Raw genomic sequence first — 18,322 nt, 5'->3', positions numbered from 1 at the left:
TCAACTTGCATTGGATTTATTGAGACACAACCCCACCATAAGTCGAGAAGCATCTGTATAGCATAGTAATTCAGAGCAAATTTGAAATTTGATATTTCTAGCACCAATTACCTCTGTGATTTTATGCATGGCATTCCTCAAAACATTGCATGAATGTTTTAAGGAATATCTGTGAAATATGGATAATTATACCTGGCTAATAAGACTAAGAAGTAAAGGTGACAGTGTACATAAAGCATTTGCACAATGCATGGCACACAGTAAACACTCAATGAATACTAGGTATTAATGTACTTGGGAATCTAAGTTCAATATGTAGAAAATACTTTTTTGTAAACAAAATTTTAACTTTTAATGTAAACACATATTGATGGTAAAAAAAAAAATTCAAAGAGCACAGATGAGAACAAATTAAACCCTTCCCCTAACCCCACACATACCCGTAAACCTATTACCCTGCCCCTCAGACCCACTCCCAGAGATAACCGAGTTTGCTTAATTTTTAATCAGATCTTTCTTTTCTGGATAAACAGATGTACAATATAACTAACTCAAAATCTCTTTATATTTTAGAAGATAAAAGTCAAGGAAATATCAACAATCCTAGTAAGAAATATATCATTTCCTCAGTTGATGAATGCCTGCTTCTGTAATATAGAAAAAGTGAGAAATTTATTTTTCCTCAATAAAGGGAACAAAGTTGCAAGGGTCTCAGGCATCTTAACAACAGAGTAGAATGTCACATCCAAAAGCTTGTGTGTGCATGTGTGTGTTGGGGACAGTATAGCTTTGTTTCTTCAATAATCATTTTCCATTGTACCTAGAGTCTCTACTCTTTAGAACAGTGGTTCTCACCAGTCTGGAGACTGGGAGCAAAATATAAAATAAAAAAGAAAATATATATTAAAAAAGAAAGAACAGTGGTTCTCAACCCAATTCTCCCTTTTTATAACAGTATTTTATAAAGTCCTTATATTATCCCGAAAGAAGATCCATAGATAAGATGCACTCGTACCCATAAAAATCAACATCATGTCTAAAGTAGACAGACGTTTACATTTATTTATGCAAATAAATTTGGGAGTGGAAGCTGCTCTATACAGAAAGTATAAGAAAATGAAGAAATACAGTAGATACTAAATAAAAACTGATGTTTAATGTTTATCAAAACTATTAAAAATATTTATACATAAAACTGCTTTAGGTTCTGAGTTTGATTATTTTAAATAGGTTTTAACTTACATGTATGTCTAGCAGTCCATTTGAAAGTCGTGCAGGAAGTTGGTCAAATTTCATGGTCCAGGAATAGAGCACTGCAGGATATCTAGCCCTCTACCTCCACTCCACTGTTAGCAGTTATTTAAAAAAAAAAAAAAAAAATACTCTTGACAATTGTCCAAACTGCCTCTTGGGGCAATGCTGCCCCCCTGAGAACCACTGGTCTGTGGTAACATACAGTCATGCATTGCTTAACAATGGGGATATGTTCTGATTAATGTGTTAAGTGATTTCATCATTGTGCAAACATCCTAGTGTGTACTTACCCAACCCTAGATGGTACAGCCTGCTACACATGTAGGCTACATGGTATGGCCTACTGCTCCTAGGCTATAAACCTTTACAGCATGTTACTGTACTGAGTACTATAGGCAGCGGTAACACAATGGTAAGTATCTGTGTATCTAAACATAGAAAAGTTACGGTAAAAATATAAAAGATTAAAAAATGGTACAGGTATATAGGGCACTTAGCATGAATGGAGCTTGCAGGCGGAGAAGTTGCTCTGGGTGGTAAGTGTTGAGCGAATGTGAAGGCCTGGGACACTACTGTACACTCCTGTAGACTTTATACATACTGTACAGAGGCTACACTAAATTCACAACAGATTTTCCTTCAATAGTCAATTAACCATAGCTTAATGTAACTGTTTTACTTTATAAACTTAATTTTAACCTCTTGACTCTTTCGTGATAACTTAGCTTAAAACACACGTTGTACAGTAGTACAAAAATATTTTTTCTTTATATCCTATTCTGTAAAGCTTTTTTAATCACCTTTTTTTATCACCTTTTTTTAACTTTTTAAACTTTTGTTAACTAAGACACAAACATTTACATTAGCCCAGGCCTGTATAGGGTCAGGATCATCAGTGTCACTGTCTTGCACCTCCACATCTTGTTCCACTGGAAGGTCTTCAGGGGCAGTAACATGCATGGAACTGTCATCTCCTATGATAGTGCCTTCTGGGGTTTCTCCTGAAGGACCTGCCTCAGGCTGTTTTATAGTTAACGTTTTTTAATAAGTAGAAGGAGTACAGTCTAAAATAATGATTAAAAGTATAGTAACTACATAAAACAGTAACATAGTTGTTTATTATCAAATGTTATGTATTGTACATAATTGTATGTGCTATACAGTTATACAACTGGCCATGCAGCATCACCCCAAACAATATGTTACGACGGCTACGATGTTGCTAGGCAGTAGGAAATTTTCAGCTCTATTATAATCTTATGGGATCTCTGTCATACATGTGGTCTGTCATTGACGGAAACATCGTTTATGTGTTGCATGACTGTACTAATGCATGTGTGCATCTGCCTATCCATTTCTCCATGTGTATACATCTAACTGCATGTTTGTAACTATGGCAAGTACATTGATACTATGAAGCCTTTTACAAATCTTACTGGCTATTTTTCTTGGTTTTATTTATGATATCTGAGTGGTGATCCCATTTGGATACTTCCAGTCAACGCTTCCCTGTAGTTTAAACAAAAACAGTTTAGGGCAGCGTGAAACAGTTTATCCTATGGATGGACTCCACTGCTCCTCTCCACTAGTTCAAATGAAAGGGAAGGAGTTGGCTGGGCGCGGTGGCTCAAGCCTGTAATCCCAGCACTTTGGGAGGCCGAGACGGGCGTATCACGAGGTCAGGAGATCGAGAGCATCCTGGCTAACACGGTGAAACCCCGTCTCTACTAAAAAATACAAAAAACTAGTCGGGCGAGGTGGCGGGCACCTGTAGTCCCAGCTACTCGGGAGGCTGAGGCAGAATGGCGTAAACCCAGGAGGCAGAGCTTGCAGTGAGCTGAGATCCGGCCACTGCACTCCAGCCTGGGCAACAGAGCGAGAGACTCCGTCTCAAAAAAAAAAAAAAAAAAAAAAAGAAAGGGAAGGAGTTTCTCCAGTAGTGTATGTATGGAGGGAAAAACATTTTTAAAAATCATCTTGCAGAGATTAGTGTTTAAAAAACAATGCAGCTATAGTTAGCCCTCTGTATCCTCTGGGATTCAACCAACTGTGGATCGAAAATATTTTTGGGAAAAAAAAATACAAATTAAAAATCCCATACAGTATAACAAATACTTGCATATCATTTACATCGTATTAGGTATTATAAGAAATGTAGAGAGGGTATAAGGTATACAGGAGTATGTGTGTAGGTGTATGCAAATACTGTGTAGCTATTTTATTTATTTATGCTATTTTATATAAGGGACCTGAGCATCTGTGGATTTTGGTATCCTCAGGGATTCTAGAACAAGTCCCCAAAGGATACTGAGGGATGACTGTATATCCAGTTGTATGTTGGTGGTTATCTTGTTTGAAATAGAAGAGACACATAGAAAATGGAAATAGAAAAATTGCTAAAAAATATACTAGAGAACTTGAACAACAGAAAATCATTATATTGGCTATATAGAAATGTAAAAGCATGTGAAATCCTAGATAAAACCTAGCGTAGCAAACCTTGATGATATATAGTTGACCCTTGAACAACACAGGTTTGAACTGCATGGGTCCACTTAATACATGGATTTTCAATAAATATATTGGAAATTTTTTTGGAGATTTGCATCCATTTGAAGAAACTTGCAGACAAACTGCATGGCCTAGAAATATATATGTCATGAATGCATAAAATATATGTAGATACTAGTCTTTTTATCATTTACTACCATAAAACATACACAAATCTATTGTAAAATGTTAGTATTTATCCAAATTTGTGCACACAGACCGTATGCGGCACCATTCAAAGTCAAAAGAAACGTAAATGTAAAGATGTGGTATTAAAACTTAACTGCATAAAATTAACTATAGTACATACTGTATCATTGTAATCATTTCATGGCCACCTCCTGTTGCTATTGCAGTGAGTTCAAGTGTTTCGAGTATCCTCTTAAAACACCATGTGTTGCTAAACATCTCCGAGGAGTTCATCTCCAGTAAATTGCACATCACAGTAAAAAGTGATCTCTCACAGTTCTTGTGTATTTTTTGTCATGTTTGGTGCAATACTGAAAACCTTGAATAACACCATGGGACTCAAAGGAAGTGCTACTAGTGATGCCATAAGTCTCACAAGCAGAGAGAAGTCATGACATTACAAGAAGAAGTTGAATTGCTTGGTATGTAGATTCAGGTCTGCAGCCGCAGTTGCCAGCCATTTCAGACAGATAAGTCATCTTATAAACAGATTGTAAACTTAGGGTATTAGTAAATACAGTACAGTACTGTAAATGTTTTCTCTTCCTTATGATTTTAATATTTTCTTTTGTCTATTTTATTGTAAAAATACAGCATATTTTTATTTATTTATTTATTTATTTATTTATTTAGAGACAGAGTCTCACTCTGTCGCCCAGGCTAGAGTGCAGTGGTGTGATCTCGGCTCACTGCAAGCTCTGCCACCCGGGTTCATGCCATTCTCCTGCCTCAGCCTCCCGAATAGCTGGGACTACAGGCACCCACCACCTCGCCCAGCTAATTTTTTGTACATTTAGTACAGACAGGGTTTCACCGTGTTAGCCAGGATGGTCTCGATCTCCTGACCTCGTGATCCGCCCGCCTTGGCCTCCCAAAGTGCTGGGATTACAGGCGTGAGCCACCACGCCTGGCCAAAATACAGTATAATACATATACAAAATATGTGCTAAACCACTATTTTTTTCTTTTTAAAAATAGAGATGGGCTCTCGCTATGTTGCCCAGGCTCAAACTCCTGGTCTCAAGCGATCCTCCTGCCTTGGCCTCTTAAAATGCTGGGATTACAGGTGTAAGCCACCATGCCCCAACCAGAATACAGTATATAATACATATAAAGTATGTTAATCAACTATTTCTATTACCAGTAAGGCTTCCAGTCAATGGTAGGCTATTAGTAGTTAAGTTTTTGGGAATCAGGTTACATGTAGGTTTTCATTGTGTGGAGGTTGGCACTCCAACACCCATATTAAGGGTCAACTGCATATGGAAATACAGCCTGAAATCTGTAGTGAATTACACTTATTTGAAAATTGCTTTTGGCTGGAAGTATTTCAGGTAAGTTTCTAATTGAACTTTAGTGTCACTGTTTACATATTGAGGTTATATTGTATAGGTGGTGATACTTGATGTAAAAAATGATGTGTCGGTGACTGTGTATTCTCGTTAACAGCTCCAGGTCCAGTTCCTGTTCCAGGTCCCAAAAGCCATCCTTCTGCATCCTTGGGCAAAATGCTGCTTCCAGAGTTTGGGATGGTCATCATTTTAATCAGTGTTTCTGCTATAAATCTCTTTGTTGCTCTGTAGTTTCATGCATTGTTTATCTTTCTTGTTCTTTACTTGAAATAACTATAGGGATCCCACAGGAGATCAAAAGGAATGATGTATTTTTCACTTGTTGGCCAAAGTCACTGATAAAATGAGAATTGTATATTTGTTATTCATTTTGCAAATTCAGAAAGTTGGTCCAGATATATGTCACATAACTTTTCACTTCTATACTAATTGAAAAAAATCCCGAAAACTGTATACTTCTGATTGAATTCAATAAAAGATTTTTAGATATTTCAGAATTGCCAGTATGCTCAATACTGTTAGTGTTTAACATGAATTTAATATCTGTAGTAGAACTTTAATATCTGCATTTAATATCTGTATTTAATATCTGTCTACTCATCTCTCTTAGTCTGTTTGGGTTGCTGTAACAGACCACTGTAGACTAGGTAACTTATAAGCAACAGATACTTATTTCTCACAGTTCTGGAGGCTGGGAAGTCCAAGATTAAGATGCCAGTAGACTTAGTTCCTGGTGAGGGCCCTCTTCCTTATCCCTTCCTCACCATCTCACATGGCAGAAGGGACAAGAGAGAGCGAGCACTAATTCCATTCATGAAGGCCCCACCTTCATCATGACCTCCCACAATCACCATATTGTTAGGATTTCAACATGAATTTTTTGAGGACACAAACTACTCAGTCTACAACATTTGCTTCGATAACTGAGTCTAGTTATCTAACCAGCTATATGATTAAGGACCACAGGCCTGCCTTCTATACGCAATCACCAGTGGGACAGGAACCTAACAGGATGACTGGGACTGTCTTTAAAAGGCTGACCTTAGGCCCTGTCTGGTATATTTATCTGGTTGAACTAGCAACCAGCAATATTAGAACATGAAAAATCAGAGGCTAGAGAAGCGAGCATGGTATGCATGAGTGATCCATCCGCTAGATTATATAGCTCAGTGAGTAACAATTCTCATCAATTAGACCAACAACTCTTCCTACGATAAGGGGGTGTGTAGAGGGACAGAAACTCCTATACTTGGCTACATGGGTAAGAATGATGAACATGCAGATCTTCTGGGCCATGGAGAAAATGTGGAAAAGGAGAGAAATTCCTGTCCCAACACCGTTGGTATTGCAGTATAATGGATAGGAAAGAATGATGAGAGGGTAGTAGTGTAACAAATTTACATGCCATAAACTTGGCAAAAGCAGCTGCATACTTCTGGCAGTCAATTTGGAAAGAAACAATCAGTTTTAAAGTTCCTAGTCTTGGCCAGGCATAGAGGTTCAGGCCTGTAATCCTAGCACTCTGGCAAGCCAAGGCAGGAGGATTGCTGGAGTCTAGGAGTTCAAGACCAGCCTGGGCAACATAGCAAGACCCCATCTCTACACAAAATAAAAAATATTAGCCCATTGTGGTGGTGCATGCCTGTAGTCCCAGTTACTCGAGTCTGAGGTGGGAGAACTGCTTAAGCCCAGGAGGTCAAGGCTGCAGTGAGTCATGATTATGCCACTGTACGCCAGCCTGGGTGACAGAGAGACTTGTCAAACAAACAAACAAACAAAAACCACAAAATATCCTAGTCTACACAACTGTAACCTATACAACTGAGCATAAATCTCTTCAGTGGGTTCTCAGAGGATGGACTCCAGATATACAGTGCATCACACTGTTCACCATCCCCATAGTAAATACAATACCAAGATTCATGGGGCTGTTACTTGTAACACCTGTCAATATAAACCAAAGCATCACAGAGAAGTGCAAAGTTAAAGCATCTCAAGAGCGGCAAACATGATGCAGCCCAAACATACAGTGTGTAGTCAGAAATACTGTTTAAAATGACCCACTGGTTAAAGACCCACTATTTAACACTATTTAATCTGTTTAACTCAGATTTTCTAGTATTTCAAATATTAATGACGTATTAGGGAATTCTTAATACTAGATGATATCTGAAGTAAGTTTTATTTGCCATACCCTAATCAAATTGTGCTGATTATATCAGCACTGACAAAAATCCCTAGGAGGGAAAAATCAGACTTAAGACTAAAATTCCTGAATTGTGATTATTAATTTAGTACCTATGTGGACAAAAAATGGTCATTCCTCAAAAGCCAAATAAAGCACCAGACAAAATTTTATAAAATTACAAATTAAGAATTTATTTATAAGTTTTCATCTTTTTAGAAATAAAAAGGCTTAAAAAACAAAATGGTTGCAAAAATGGTTAATTTTGTTATATCCTAATTGCTTAGGTGTGCTCTGTAAATTCCAAATAAGTAAAATAATATAAAAATACATTTTCAAATCTTTATAGAACAAAAAAAAAACATTAAATGCTTTTGGATTTTCTTTACTCCTCCCACAGATGAGTTCACAAATAGAAAAACTGGTGTACATTTATACTCTGAAGTACAAATCTCCAACAGCCAAGTAATTATAGTTTCTTCTGTTATGTGCAAAGATTATTTCATATTTACTTGGTATGGAAAGCAGAGCACAGGCTCAGTGGACAATAATCATTAAACAGATGATGTTCAAGAAAATGCTGTTGTAAAAATGTACAATAGTACATATAATTTTGGTAATTATGCACTTCTCCTTTTAAAGTAAATACAGCTTTTAGATATAAATCTTTCAAAGGTTTTCTTTGAAGAGCTGTGAGGTGACTGTATTTCAGATTTGATGGACAGTAATTTGTCAGTAAACTTCTCAAAAAACCAAGCCAAGAGAGAATTGTTTTCTTTTTCCCTCCACGTGGTCGGTTTCATTCTTAAGGAAGGGCTGATGCAGTAAGAAGATGAATTTCACAAACCTTTACACAAGTTTGTGAACTGTCAACTAAAGACACCACCTCTGATGTGGATGGTTTCATTCAATCCATGTTCGACCAGCTTTATATCTTCTAGATCATCTTTAATGATGCTAATCAAATGGCTAAGGCCTTCCTGTTGTTGTTTCAAATGCTAGAACAAATTAAGAAACAACATATTAATGTATTAATTTATTAAAACTGCAAGCTAGTCACAGGAAAAAGGACTCCACTTTGACTGTTTTACTAATAACACAGTACCTAGTAAGTGCTTTAAATATAGAGGGCATGCATATTTAAACATTTGTACTACATCTTTTGCTAACAGTGAAAGACAAACTCTAAAGAACAATAAAATCAAACAAATATAAAATGAACAGTATCTTCCAACAAAAATGTTTTTTAGATAGCTATTTCCTTTTACCAACTTTTAATAAAGGCATAATAAAACAGAACTCAAAGGAGGTATTCAAATATAGATGACTAACAAAATAACATTCTGAAAACTGAGAATATTCATGTTTTGAAGTACAAAGTATATAGCGATAATGGTGATGATGACTACAGATGCTAACATTTTTTAAAGACTCCTCCTTATGGGTTAAGGTGCTGTTTTAATAGTGAGTACTGGTATTCACTTGTTCAACTCATTTAAAATCCTTTTGAGCACCCTTTGGGGTACCATTATCATATCCACAGTTAAAGAAACTACAGGTAAATAACCTACCCAAGGTCATAAAGTAGATGGTGAACCATGATTCAATCCCTGAACAATACACTGCTCATCATTTTAAAAAAGACAAGTGTTTAAATTATTCAGTTTTATTGCATATATCAACCTACAACTATTACAATATACTGGAATCTGTTAATTTATTGCAAATACTTAAAACAATGGAATATAATTGGTTGTGTAATGTCCAAGAATCTAGAAGCCAAACTAGTTTTTGGTTACATAAAACCAGCCATATCCATTCTAAAGCATATAATAAAATTGGATTTGTTGATGACATTTATAACCTTAATCTAAAATCCTCAGGGCCATGCCAACAGTCATTAGCTACCTAGTATGCTCCACAAAGTTCATCATCTTCATATATTTTCTTTAGATACAACTGTTCATTTTCATTAAACCAATCTGCATTTATACTAATGAAAATAAGCCAAAGCAGTGTTTCCCAACTTTTTCACACAAGGTGAAAACCCGAGAAGAGTGGCTGGAGGTTCTGGCCACCTCAACCTACCTCCATCCAGATCTCCTGAGGGCTTAGGGGATAGATCAATAACAACATGTTTATAACTTACGTGTGACATATAGGCAGGGAAGGTATTATCTAAAGCAGTTGCTTCTCAAACTTTAAAGTGCATACAAATCATTCTATGATCTTGATAAAATGCAGATCGAATACATCTGGAGTAAGGACTGAAATTTTGCATTTTTAATGACCTTCCAGGTGCGGTTACTGCCTACACTTTAAGGAGCAAGGTCTAGTAAACTGTAGTGTCTCTATTACCTCTTAAATTCATCTTTTTGGTGAGGAGAGGGATACTTCACCTTTTTAAAATTGTGGCAAAACAGGCTCACCATAAAATTTTGCCTGTAACTATTTTTAAGTATACAGTTCAGTGGCATTAAGTATACTTATGCTGTTGTGCAATAATCAACACTATCCATTTTGTTCAGAACTTTTCATCATCTCAAGTTGAAATTCTGTACCAATTAAGTTCCTCCCATCCCCTCCTCCCCTCACACCCTGGCAACCACCTTTCTACTCTCTATTAATTGAACTACTAGGTACTTTTCACAAGTGAAATCATAAATATTTGCCCTTTTACGAGTGGCTTATTTCATGAAACACAACTTCTTCAAGGTCAAATTGCACTGTAGCGTGTGTCAGAATTTCCTTCTTTTTTCAAGGCTGAATAATATTCCACTGTGTGTATATATACTACATTTTGTTTCTCTATTCCTTGATTGACTCTTGGGTTACCACCACATTTTGGCTATTGTGAATAATGATCTATGAACATGGGTGTACAAATACGTTTTGGGTCCCTGCTTCCAACGTACTTGGGTATATATCCATAAGTAGACCTGAGAGATTGTATCGTAATTCTATCTTTAATTTTTTGAGTAAACACTACACTGTTTTTCATAGAGGCTGAACCATTTTACCAACACTGCAAGAAAGTTCCAATTTCTCCACATTCTCACCAACACTTTTCTTTATTAGGATAACAACCATCCTAATAGGTGTGAAGTGGTGAGCTCACAGTTTAAATAATACACCCTCATACAACACTTACCTGCTTGATTTCTCGTAACAGATCTGCATCTATGTAATACCTTTCTTCAGATCTGACTGCTCCAAAATGATTCTGCATCCTGATTTGAGACATCAATTCATTTAGTCGACCCTAAAAGTTAAGACTGAGTCAAATGACAACTGCCAATAAAGACTTGTAAAAGAGAATGTTTTCTAAGGATGGTTTCAAAACCATCTATTAAAAATTTCTATTTCTCTCTCTGTACATTATAGTTGAAACACTAATACTAGCCAAAAGAACCATGACTGAGTTTACTTTAGAAAGGAAGTTCTAATTGGAGATAACAAACACAAGTATACAAAATTCCTGCTTGAAGACTACATAACTTTTTGTCTGCAGATCCACCTGAAACAAACTTTAGCATTATGGTCTTAGACGTGGTTACCTTGAACTGAGTAGGTGCATTTAGTTCACCCTGAATTGTATCCAGCTGAACTCGCAACTGCTCTTCATCAGCCTGAATGGCATAACCACTCTTCCTTTGAATTTCCTGTTTGATTAGGACCTATACAAATAAAAACCACCAATAACAATAGAATCATCTCTTTTTAGTTATGCAAGTAGTAGTATTACAATTAGTTGTTGAAAGAAATCAGCTGAAAATGAACAGTAGGGTTTAACAGTTCAGGATTTGAATTATGTTTCTGTCCATTTTAACTGGGCAAAAGTTATCACATACACTGATGTACACTTCGTTTTTTTTTTGAGACAGGGTCTTGTTCTGTCTCTGAGGTTGAAGTGCAGTGGTGTAAACACAGCTCACTGGATCCTTGACCTCTGGGGCTCAAGCGATCCTCCTGCCTCAGCTCCTGAGTAGCTGGGACCACAGGTGTGCACCACTGCACCTGGTTAATTTTTAAAATTTTTTGTAGGGGGTCTCACTATGTGGCCCAGGCTAGTCCTGGGCTTAATTAAGTGATCCTCCAGCCTTGGCCTCCCAGAGTGCTGGGTTTACAGGTGTGAACCACTTTGTCCAGCCAACAATTTTAAAACTATGGTATGGCTTGGCCAGGTGCTGTGGCTCACACCTGTAATCCCAGCACTTTGGGAGGCCAAGGCGGGCGGATCACGAGGTCAGGAGATTGGGACCATCCTGGCTAACACGACGAAACCCCGTCTCTACTAAATATACAAAAAATTAGCCGGGCGAGGTGGTGCACGCCTGTAGTCCCAGCTACCCGGGAGGCTGAGGCAGGAGAATGGCGGAAAACCCAGGAGGTGGAGCTTGCAGTGAGCTGAGATCGCGCCACTGCACTCCAGCCTGGGCAACAGAGCGAGACTCCATCTCAAAAAATAAACAAACAAATAAAAAAACTATGGTATGGCTTAAAAGCAGTACAAAAAAATAGGCAACATAATACCCGTTTCAGACATTTACTCACAGCCTTTCTAAAGAAAGAGTTCTTTAAAGATGAGTCTATAATATTTATGTCTAAAAATTATTTCTTGGATTTTTTTTGAGATTACAAAAGCGTTAAGAAACAATACGAGAACGTAAAAGACAAATTTTCTCTCATACTCCCAAGACAAATAGTGCTAACTGATTTTCATTCCCCTGTACCTTTCTCCTTGCTCATACAGAGAGAGCGCACACACACAGATCCAAAATAAAACTAAACAGTATGTATCACTCTGTGACATGGTTCCTTTTTTTGGTTGTTGTTTTCTTGCTTTCTTGCCCAGGCTGGAGGAGTGTGGCACAACATAGCTCAATGCAGCATCGATCCCCTGGACTCAAGCAATCCTCCCACCTCAGTCTCCCAAGTAGCTGGAATTACAGGTGCTCACTATCATGCCTGGCTAATTTTTTTTCTTTTTGCTTTCTTTTTTTTTTAGTAGAGATGAGGTCTCTCGATGTTGCCCAGGCTAGTCTTGAACTCTTAAACTCAAATGATCCTTCTGCCTCAGCCTCTCAAAATACTGGGATTACAGGCGTGGGCCACTGTGCCAGGCCGCTTCTCTTTCTTTTCAATTTAACAATACATCGCGAGAAAGGGTCTAAAGCAGTGGCCTCTAAATGCAGACTCTTGGTTTGCTGCTACTCTCCAAGCCCAGCTTACTCAGTTAAAAACAGTGCAAGTCCCTCCATACTCTCAGCCATACTCCTATAACCATATATTTTTCATAAACACACACACAGACCGACTGCTTTTTACTCATCTAAATTTTAAAAAATGGATTATATATAATTAACAAAATTTTATCATCAAAATTAATCATTAAATTTTACTACAAATTAAAATTATAATTTTATTATCAAAATCTCATGAAATTCCTTAAGAAGTATAGCTCTAATTTGTTATTTTTAATGGCTGTATGCTTTTTTAATGTGTTATTAACCAATAATCAATCATTACTGTCTTGATGCATATACATTTTGTTTTCACACTACAAACAATGCCATGATAAACATTTTTGTAGCTTTGACTCTATAATCAATGCTTTAATAAACATTTTGTAGCTTTGACACTACAATGCTGTAATAAACATTTTTGTGCATAGATTTAACTGGTATAGATCTTTAACAATGAGGCTGAGTTTTAGAGTAAGCTGCTAGATTGCTTTCCCAAAAGATCCTAATGATTTAGATTCATAGGCCCCACATCAGAATACCCTTTCCCCACACTCCTGTCAAGTACAGGTGGTGGTTGTTTAAATTTTTCCCAACCTGATGAGTGTAAAAGGATTTTTTTTTTTTTTTTTTTTTTTTGAGATGGAGTTTCACTCTGTCACCCAAGCTGGAGCGCAGTGGCGTGATCCTGACTCACTGCAACCTCCACTTTCTGGGTTCAAGCAATTCTCTGCCTCAGCCTCCCAAGCAGCTGGGATTACAGGCACGCGCCACCATGCCCTGCTAATTTTTGTATTTTTAGTAGAGACGGGGTTTCACCATCTTGGCCAGGCTGGTCTTGAACTCCTGACCTCATGATCCACCCGCCTCGGCCTCCCAAAGTGCTGGGATTACAGGCGTGAGCCACTGTGCCCAGCCGGGATCTCATTTTTTTTCTTTAATCTGCAATTCCCAGATTCCTAGTAAATTGAAGGGACCATCTTTTAATGACTAAACTATTTTGCATTTGCTTTTTCTGTGAACTGCCTTTACACATCTTTTGCCCAAATTTCAATTGGGTTTTATTGTCAAATTATAGGATCTCTTTGTATAATATGAATATGAACACCAAATCTAAAATCAGTGCTGTTTGCAAAATTCCCTTTTCCTAAATTCTATCACATGACTATTGACAAATGGCTTCTGGTATGTTTTGCTATACACTATTTTTTATATGGCCAACGTTGGTTTATAGTTTCTAGCTTTCTGATCAAATGTCTCTCAAATCCCAGGTTGTACATACAGCTTTGAAAGTTTCGTTAAGTGTTCAGTCCACTTTATTTTTATATGATGCAATGGTCTAATTTTATTTTCTTCCTTATGTATAGTTATACTCCAGCATTATTTATTAAATAAACCCACTGAATTGAAATACCACTTTTACCATATATTACATTGTCAGCACACTATCATCTATTTATAAATTCCCTATTCTGTTCCATGTATGTTTCTGTCCAATTTCATGCAGATACTATATTGATTCAATTACAAGAGGTTTAAAATAGGTTTTGAAATCTGGTAAAGAAGTCCCTGTTCACTATTTCTTTTTTGTTCCTGAACAAGCTAGTCTCAAACATTTATCCTTTTAGAGACAGGGTCTCCCTATGTTGCCCAGGCAACAGAGTGCAGTGGCTATTCATAGGCACAATCATAGCTCACTACAGCCTCGAACTCCTTGGCTCAAGTGATTCTCCTGCCTCAGCCCTCTGAGTAGCTGTGACTATAGGCACCATGTCATCACACCCAGCTTAATCAATTTTTAAAAAGCTGTAATTCATTTTTAATTTTGTAAAGTGGATATTAAGTATTCTCATCTAAGAATATAGTTTATTTGTAAATACCTATACTTTCCTCATAAATATATTCCTAAGTATTTTACGGTTTTGTCACCATAGTGAATGGAACATTTTCCTATTTCCAGATAGTAAAAAGAAAAGTTGATTTTTGTACTTTTATATCTAGCCGGCTTACTACATTAATTCTATGGTTTATTCCCTTGGGTTTTCCAGAAATACAATCATATCAGCAAAAAGAGAACACTTAATCATTTTCCCAATGTTTATATTATTTCTTTGCTTGTTTTATTTATGAAAACCTCCAAGACAGCAACGAATAATGATGATAATATTGGGTGTCCGTATCTAGTTTCTAAATGCAATTTTAGTGTTTTGCCTTTTTGAGTATTTGCTATTCATTTTTGGTTATAGTTTCTATTATATATTTTCCCTTAATGTGTTGCTATAATAAGTCATGTTGACAGATGTCCTGTTATTAAAACCAACCCTGCATTCCTGAAATAAACTTTACTTGGTCATAGCATATTTTTTAAGAAATTGATAAATAGCTGGATTCTCTTTGCTTATACTTCATTTAGAATGTGGTTTTCAAGTCTGATTTGAGGTATACTCCACATACGACAATTAATCTGTTTTAGGTGTTCAGTTCTATGAATCTTGCAAATACATACAGTTGTGTAACCATCACCATGATTAAGGTACATAATATTTCCATCACCCCAAGCCCCTTGTAGTCACACTTCTCTCCTCATCTATAGTCCCTGGCAACTACTAATCTGTTATCTGCCCCTAATTTTCTTTTGTATAATGTTATATAAATAGAATCACGCCTTACATAGCCTTTAAGTCTGGCTTTTTTCACTTAGCATAACTTGCATCTCTTTAAAACAACTTTATAATTTCTTTTCAGATGCTACAAACAGAAATGTAAAATGGTACAGCTGCTTTGGAAAACAGTTTGGTATTTCCTCAAAAAGTTAAACACAGTGTGCATATGACACAGCAATTTCACTCCTAGGTTTACACCCAAGAGAAATAGAAGTATATGTGCACACAAACACTTGTAAATAAATTTTAATAGCAATATTATTCATAATAGCCAATAAGCAGAACCACCAAAATGTCCATCAATCGAGTAAAATGTGGTTTAGCCATACGATGGAATATTCAGCAATAAATGAATAATCATCATTTATTAGTACCTGAAGTACTATTACATGGTACAACACAGATGAACTTTGAAAACATTATGCTAAACAAAAGAAGCCAGTCACAAAAGACCAAATATCATTATGATTCCATTTATATGAGGTTTCCAGAACAGGCAAATCCATAGGGCAAAACTGGTTGCACAGGACTTGCGGTGAAATGGGGAAGATTTGCAGTGAAATGGGGAAGTGACTGACAATGGGTATGGGATTTGTTTGTAGGGTGATGGAAATGTTCTAAAATTGATTGTGGTAATAATGGTTATACAAGTCTCTGAATATACTAAAAGCCATTGAACTGTACACTTTAAATGAGTAAATAGTATGGTATGCAAATTATCTCAAGCTGTGAAAAAAGAACAAATAAGGAAGCTATATACATTATTCCTCATTTGTCTAGAATAATTAAAATAACACTGGAATTAGCTCTTTTGTGGTTAGACAAAATTTGGCAATGAAACTATCTGTCCTTGAGGCCTTTTTCATGTTTCATCTTTCATTTTTCCGATTGCTTCTGTGGTTTTTTTTTTTTTTACTTCTCTGTAGATTAATTTTGGTAATTTTCATTTTCATAGAAAAATCAAAATAAAACTTCCTCTGAGTTCCAGATTTGTTACCCTAAAGTACATGCAGTATCTTTTTTTTTTTTTTTTTTTTCCTTTTTTCTGAGATGGAGTCTTGCTCTGTCACCTAGGCTGGAGTGCAGTGGCATAATCTCGGCTCACTGCAACCTCTACCTCCCGGGTTCAAGCAATTCTCGTGTCTCAGCCTCCCGAGTAACTGGGATTACAGGTGCAAGCAACCATGCGTGGCTAATTTTTTTGTATTTTAGTTGAGATGGGGTTTCACTGTGTTGCCCAGGCTGGTCTTGAACTCCTGAGCTCAGGCAATCCACTCACCTCGGCCTCCCAAAGTGCTAGGATTACAGGCGTGAGCCACCGTGCCGGGCCCATGCAGTATCTTCTTATTCTGTTTTGTGTATGTATGGTGATGCCTCTTTTCTCACTACCAATTTTGTGTCTTTTGCTCTGCTTTTCCCTTCTTCTAGTTGATGAGATGCTTAGTAATTTTAATGGTCTTTTCGAAGAAACAGTTTTACAATTTATTCTTTCCACTATTACATTTTTTAGTTTTTCACTAATTTCACATTTATCTTTCTTTCTTTTTAGTTTCTTTTGGCTTATCTTGATATTCCTTTTCTAATTTGAGTACTCAGTTCCTTTATTTTTCACATTTGATCTTTTAAAATGAGATTTTTTATGACTGTAAATTTTCCTCTGAGTACAGATTTGGCTGTTTCCCATTGGTACTGGTATGTAATATTTCTCTTTCCATGATAGTTTATAATTTCAGTTGTTATTATTCTTTTAATTCCTCTTGTTAATTTGTAAATTCTATTGTTGTTTTTCGACCATTATGGTTACACTCCTTTTTCTAGCACTCAAAATAAAAAATTTTCTGAACTATTTTATGAAATTTATGAGACATCGATAATCTCACAGCTGTTTCCCATTGGTACTGGTATGTAATATTTCCCTTTTCATGATAGTTTATAATTTCAGTTGTTATTATTCTTTTAATTCCTCTTGTTAATTTGTAAATTCTATTGTTGTTTTTCGACCATTATGGTTACACTCCTTTTTCTAGCACTCAAAATAAAAAATTTTCTGAACTATTTTATGAAATTTATGAGACATCGATAATCTCACAGAAGCTTCCCTTGCACTAAGATACTTTATTTCTTCACTGCTTTCCCTCAAATTCTCACTAAAATATGAACTTTAGGATATTTTTATTCTCCTCACTCAACCCTATGAGACCTGTTTTCCAATTTCAAAGTTCTACTGAAAGAATTCAGTACTTCTAGTTTCACATTATTATTTTAGTCTTTTTTTTCTATTTAAAAAATCCATATTTAGTACATTATTTCACATACACAGCCTTATAAACACTGGGGGAAAAAAATCCAAATTACTACCTGTAAAGTTCTATGGGAAAGATCCATGAGTTTCCTCTTGTATTGCGCAATTTTGGCTACAGATGTAGTTTGATTCTTTTGTAGCTCACTAATATCTTCAGATATGATCTGTTTAAGAAAAAATTGGGGGGGTGTTAATCAAATACCACAACTATTTATCAGTTACACCTGTATGGAAATTCTAATCTTGGGATAAGCCGGAGATGCATCCCTCAAAATATAAACTCTTTCCCTACAAATCTATGCTTATATTTCTTCCCTTTTTACATACCTAAAAATTTTTTAAAAGAATCATGCAAAGATATCTTTACAGCTCTAGGAAATTTAGCAATGAGGCAATACATAGAAAAAAATAAGCTGGGCATGGTGGCTCACACCTGTAATCCCAGCACTTTGGGAGGTCAAGGCGGGCAAATTACTTAAGGTCAGGAGTTCAAGACCAGCCTGGCCAACATAGTGAAACCCTGTCTCTACTAAGAATACAAAGAAGTAGCTGGGCGTGGTGGCGCGCACCTGTAATCCCAGCTA

At 36.4% G+C, this 18,322-nt stretch overlaps 2 protein-coding genes across 11 annotated transcripts in view; one reads left to right on the top strand and one right to left on the bottom strand.

The window, feature by feature from the left end:
• ART3 (ADP-ribosyltransferase 3 (inactive)) overlaps positions 1 to 5,842 on the top strand; it is a 37,606-nt gene extending 31,764 nt beyond the window's left edge. For 6 of the 10 annotated variants that reach the window (XM_078003474.1, XM_078003472.1, XM_015138502.3 and 3 more), the window contains one exon: positions 5,443 to 5,842. In XM_078003474.1, coding sequence (XP_077859600.1) covers positions 5,443 to 5,576 — 134 coding nt within the window. In that variant the 3' untranslated portion in view covers positions 5,577 to 5,842. Of the gene's footprint in view, positions 1 to 573; positions 664 to 5,442 lie in introns of all 10 variants that reach the window. The other 4 variants (XM_028848498.2, XM_015138498.3, XM_015138504.3 and 1 more) reach the window with 2 other exon arrangements.
• Positions 5,843 to 7,698: 1,856 nt separating this feature from the next.
• The window catches only part of NUP54 (nucleoporin 54), a 33,427-nt gene continuing 22,803 nt past the window's right edge, over positions 7,699 to 18,322 (bottom strand). Inside the window, exons 9-12 of the mRNA XM_015138496.3 lie at positions 17,795 to 17,902; positions 11,088 to 11,207; positions 10,682 to 10,792; positions 7,699 to 8,528 (exon numbers count right to left, since the gene is read on the bottom strand). Of these exons, the coding sequence (XP_014993982.1) occupies positions 8,400 to 8,528; positions 10,682 to 10,792; positions 11,088 to 11,207; positions 17,795 to 17,902 (468 nt within the window). The 3' untranslated portion in view covers positions 7,699 to 8,399. The remainder of the gene's footprint in view (positions 8,529 to 10,681; positions 10,793 to 11,087; positions 11,208 to 17,794; positions 17,903 to 18,322) is intronic.

Source organism: Macaca mulatta, chromosome 5 (genome assembly GCF_049350105.2).
Source record: "Macaca mulatta isolate MMU2019108-1 chromosome 5, T2T-MMU8v2.0, whole genome shotgun sequence".
Lineage (NCBI taxonomy): Eukaryota > Metazoa > Chordata > Mammalia > Primates > Cercopithecidae > Macaca > Macaca mulatta.
Note: the sequence above shows the minus strand (reverse complement) of the source record. Positions and strands in the feature narration are given on the sequence as shown.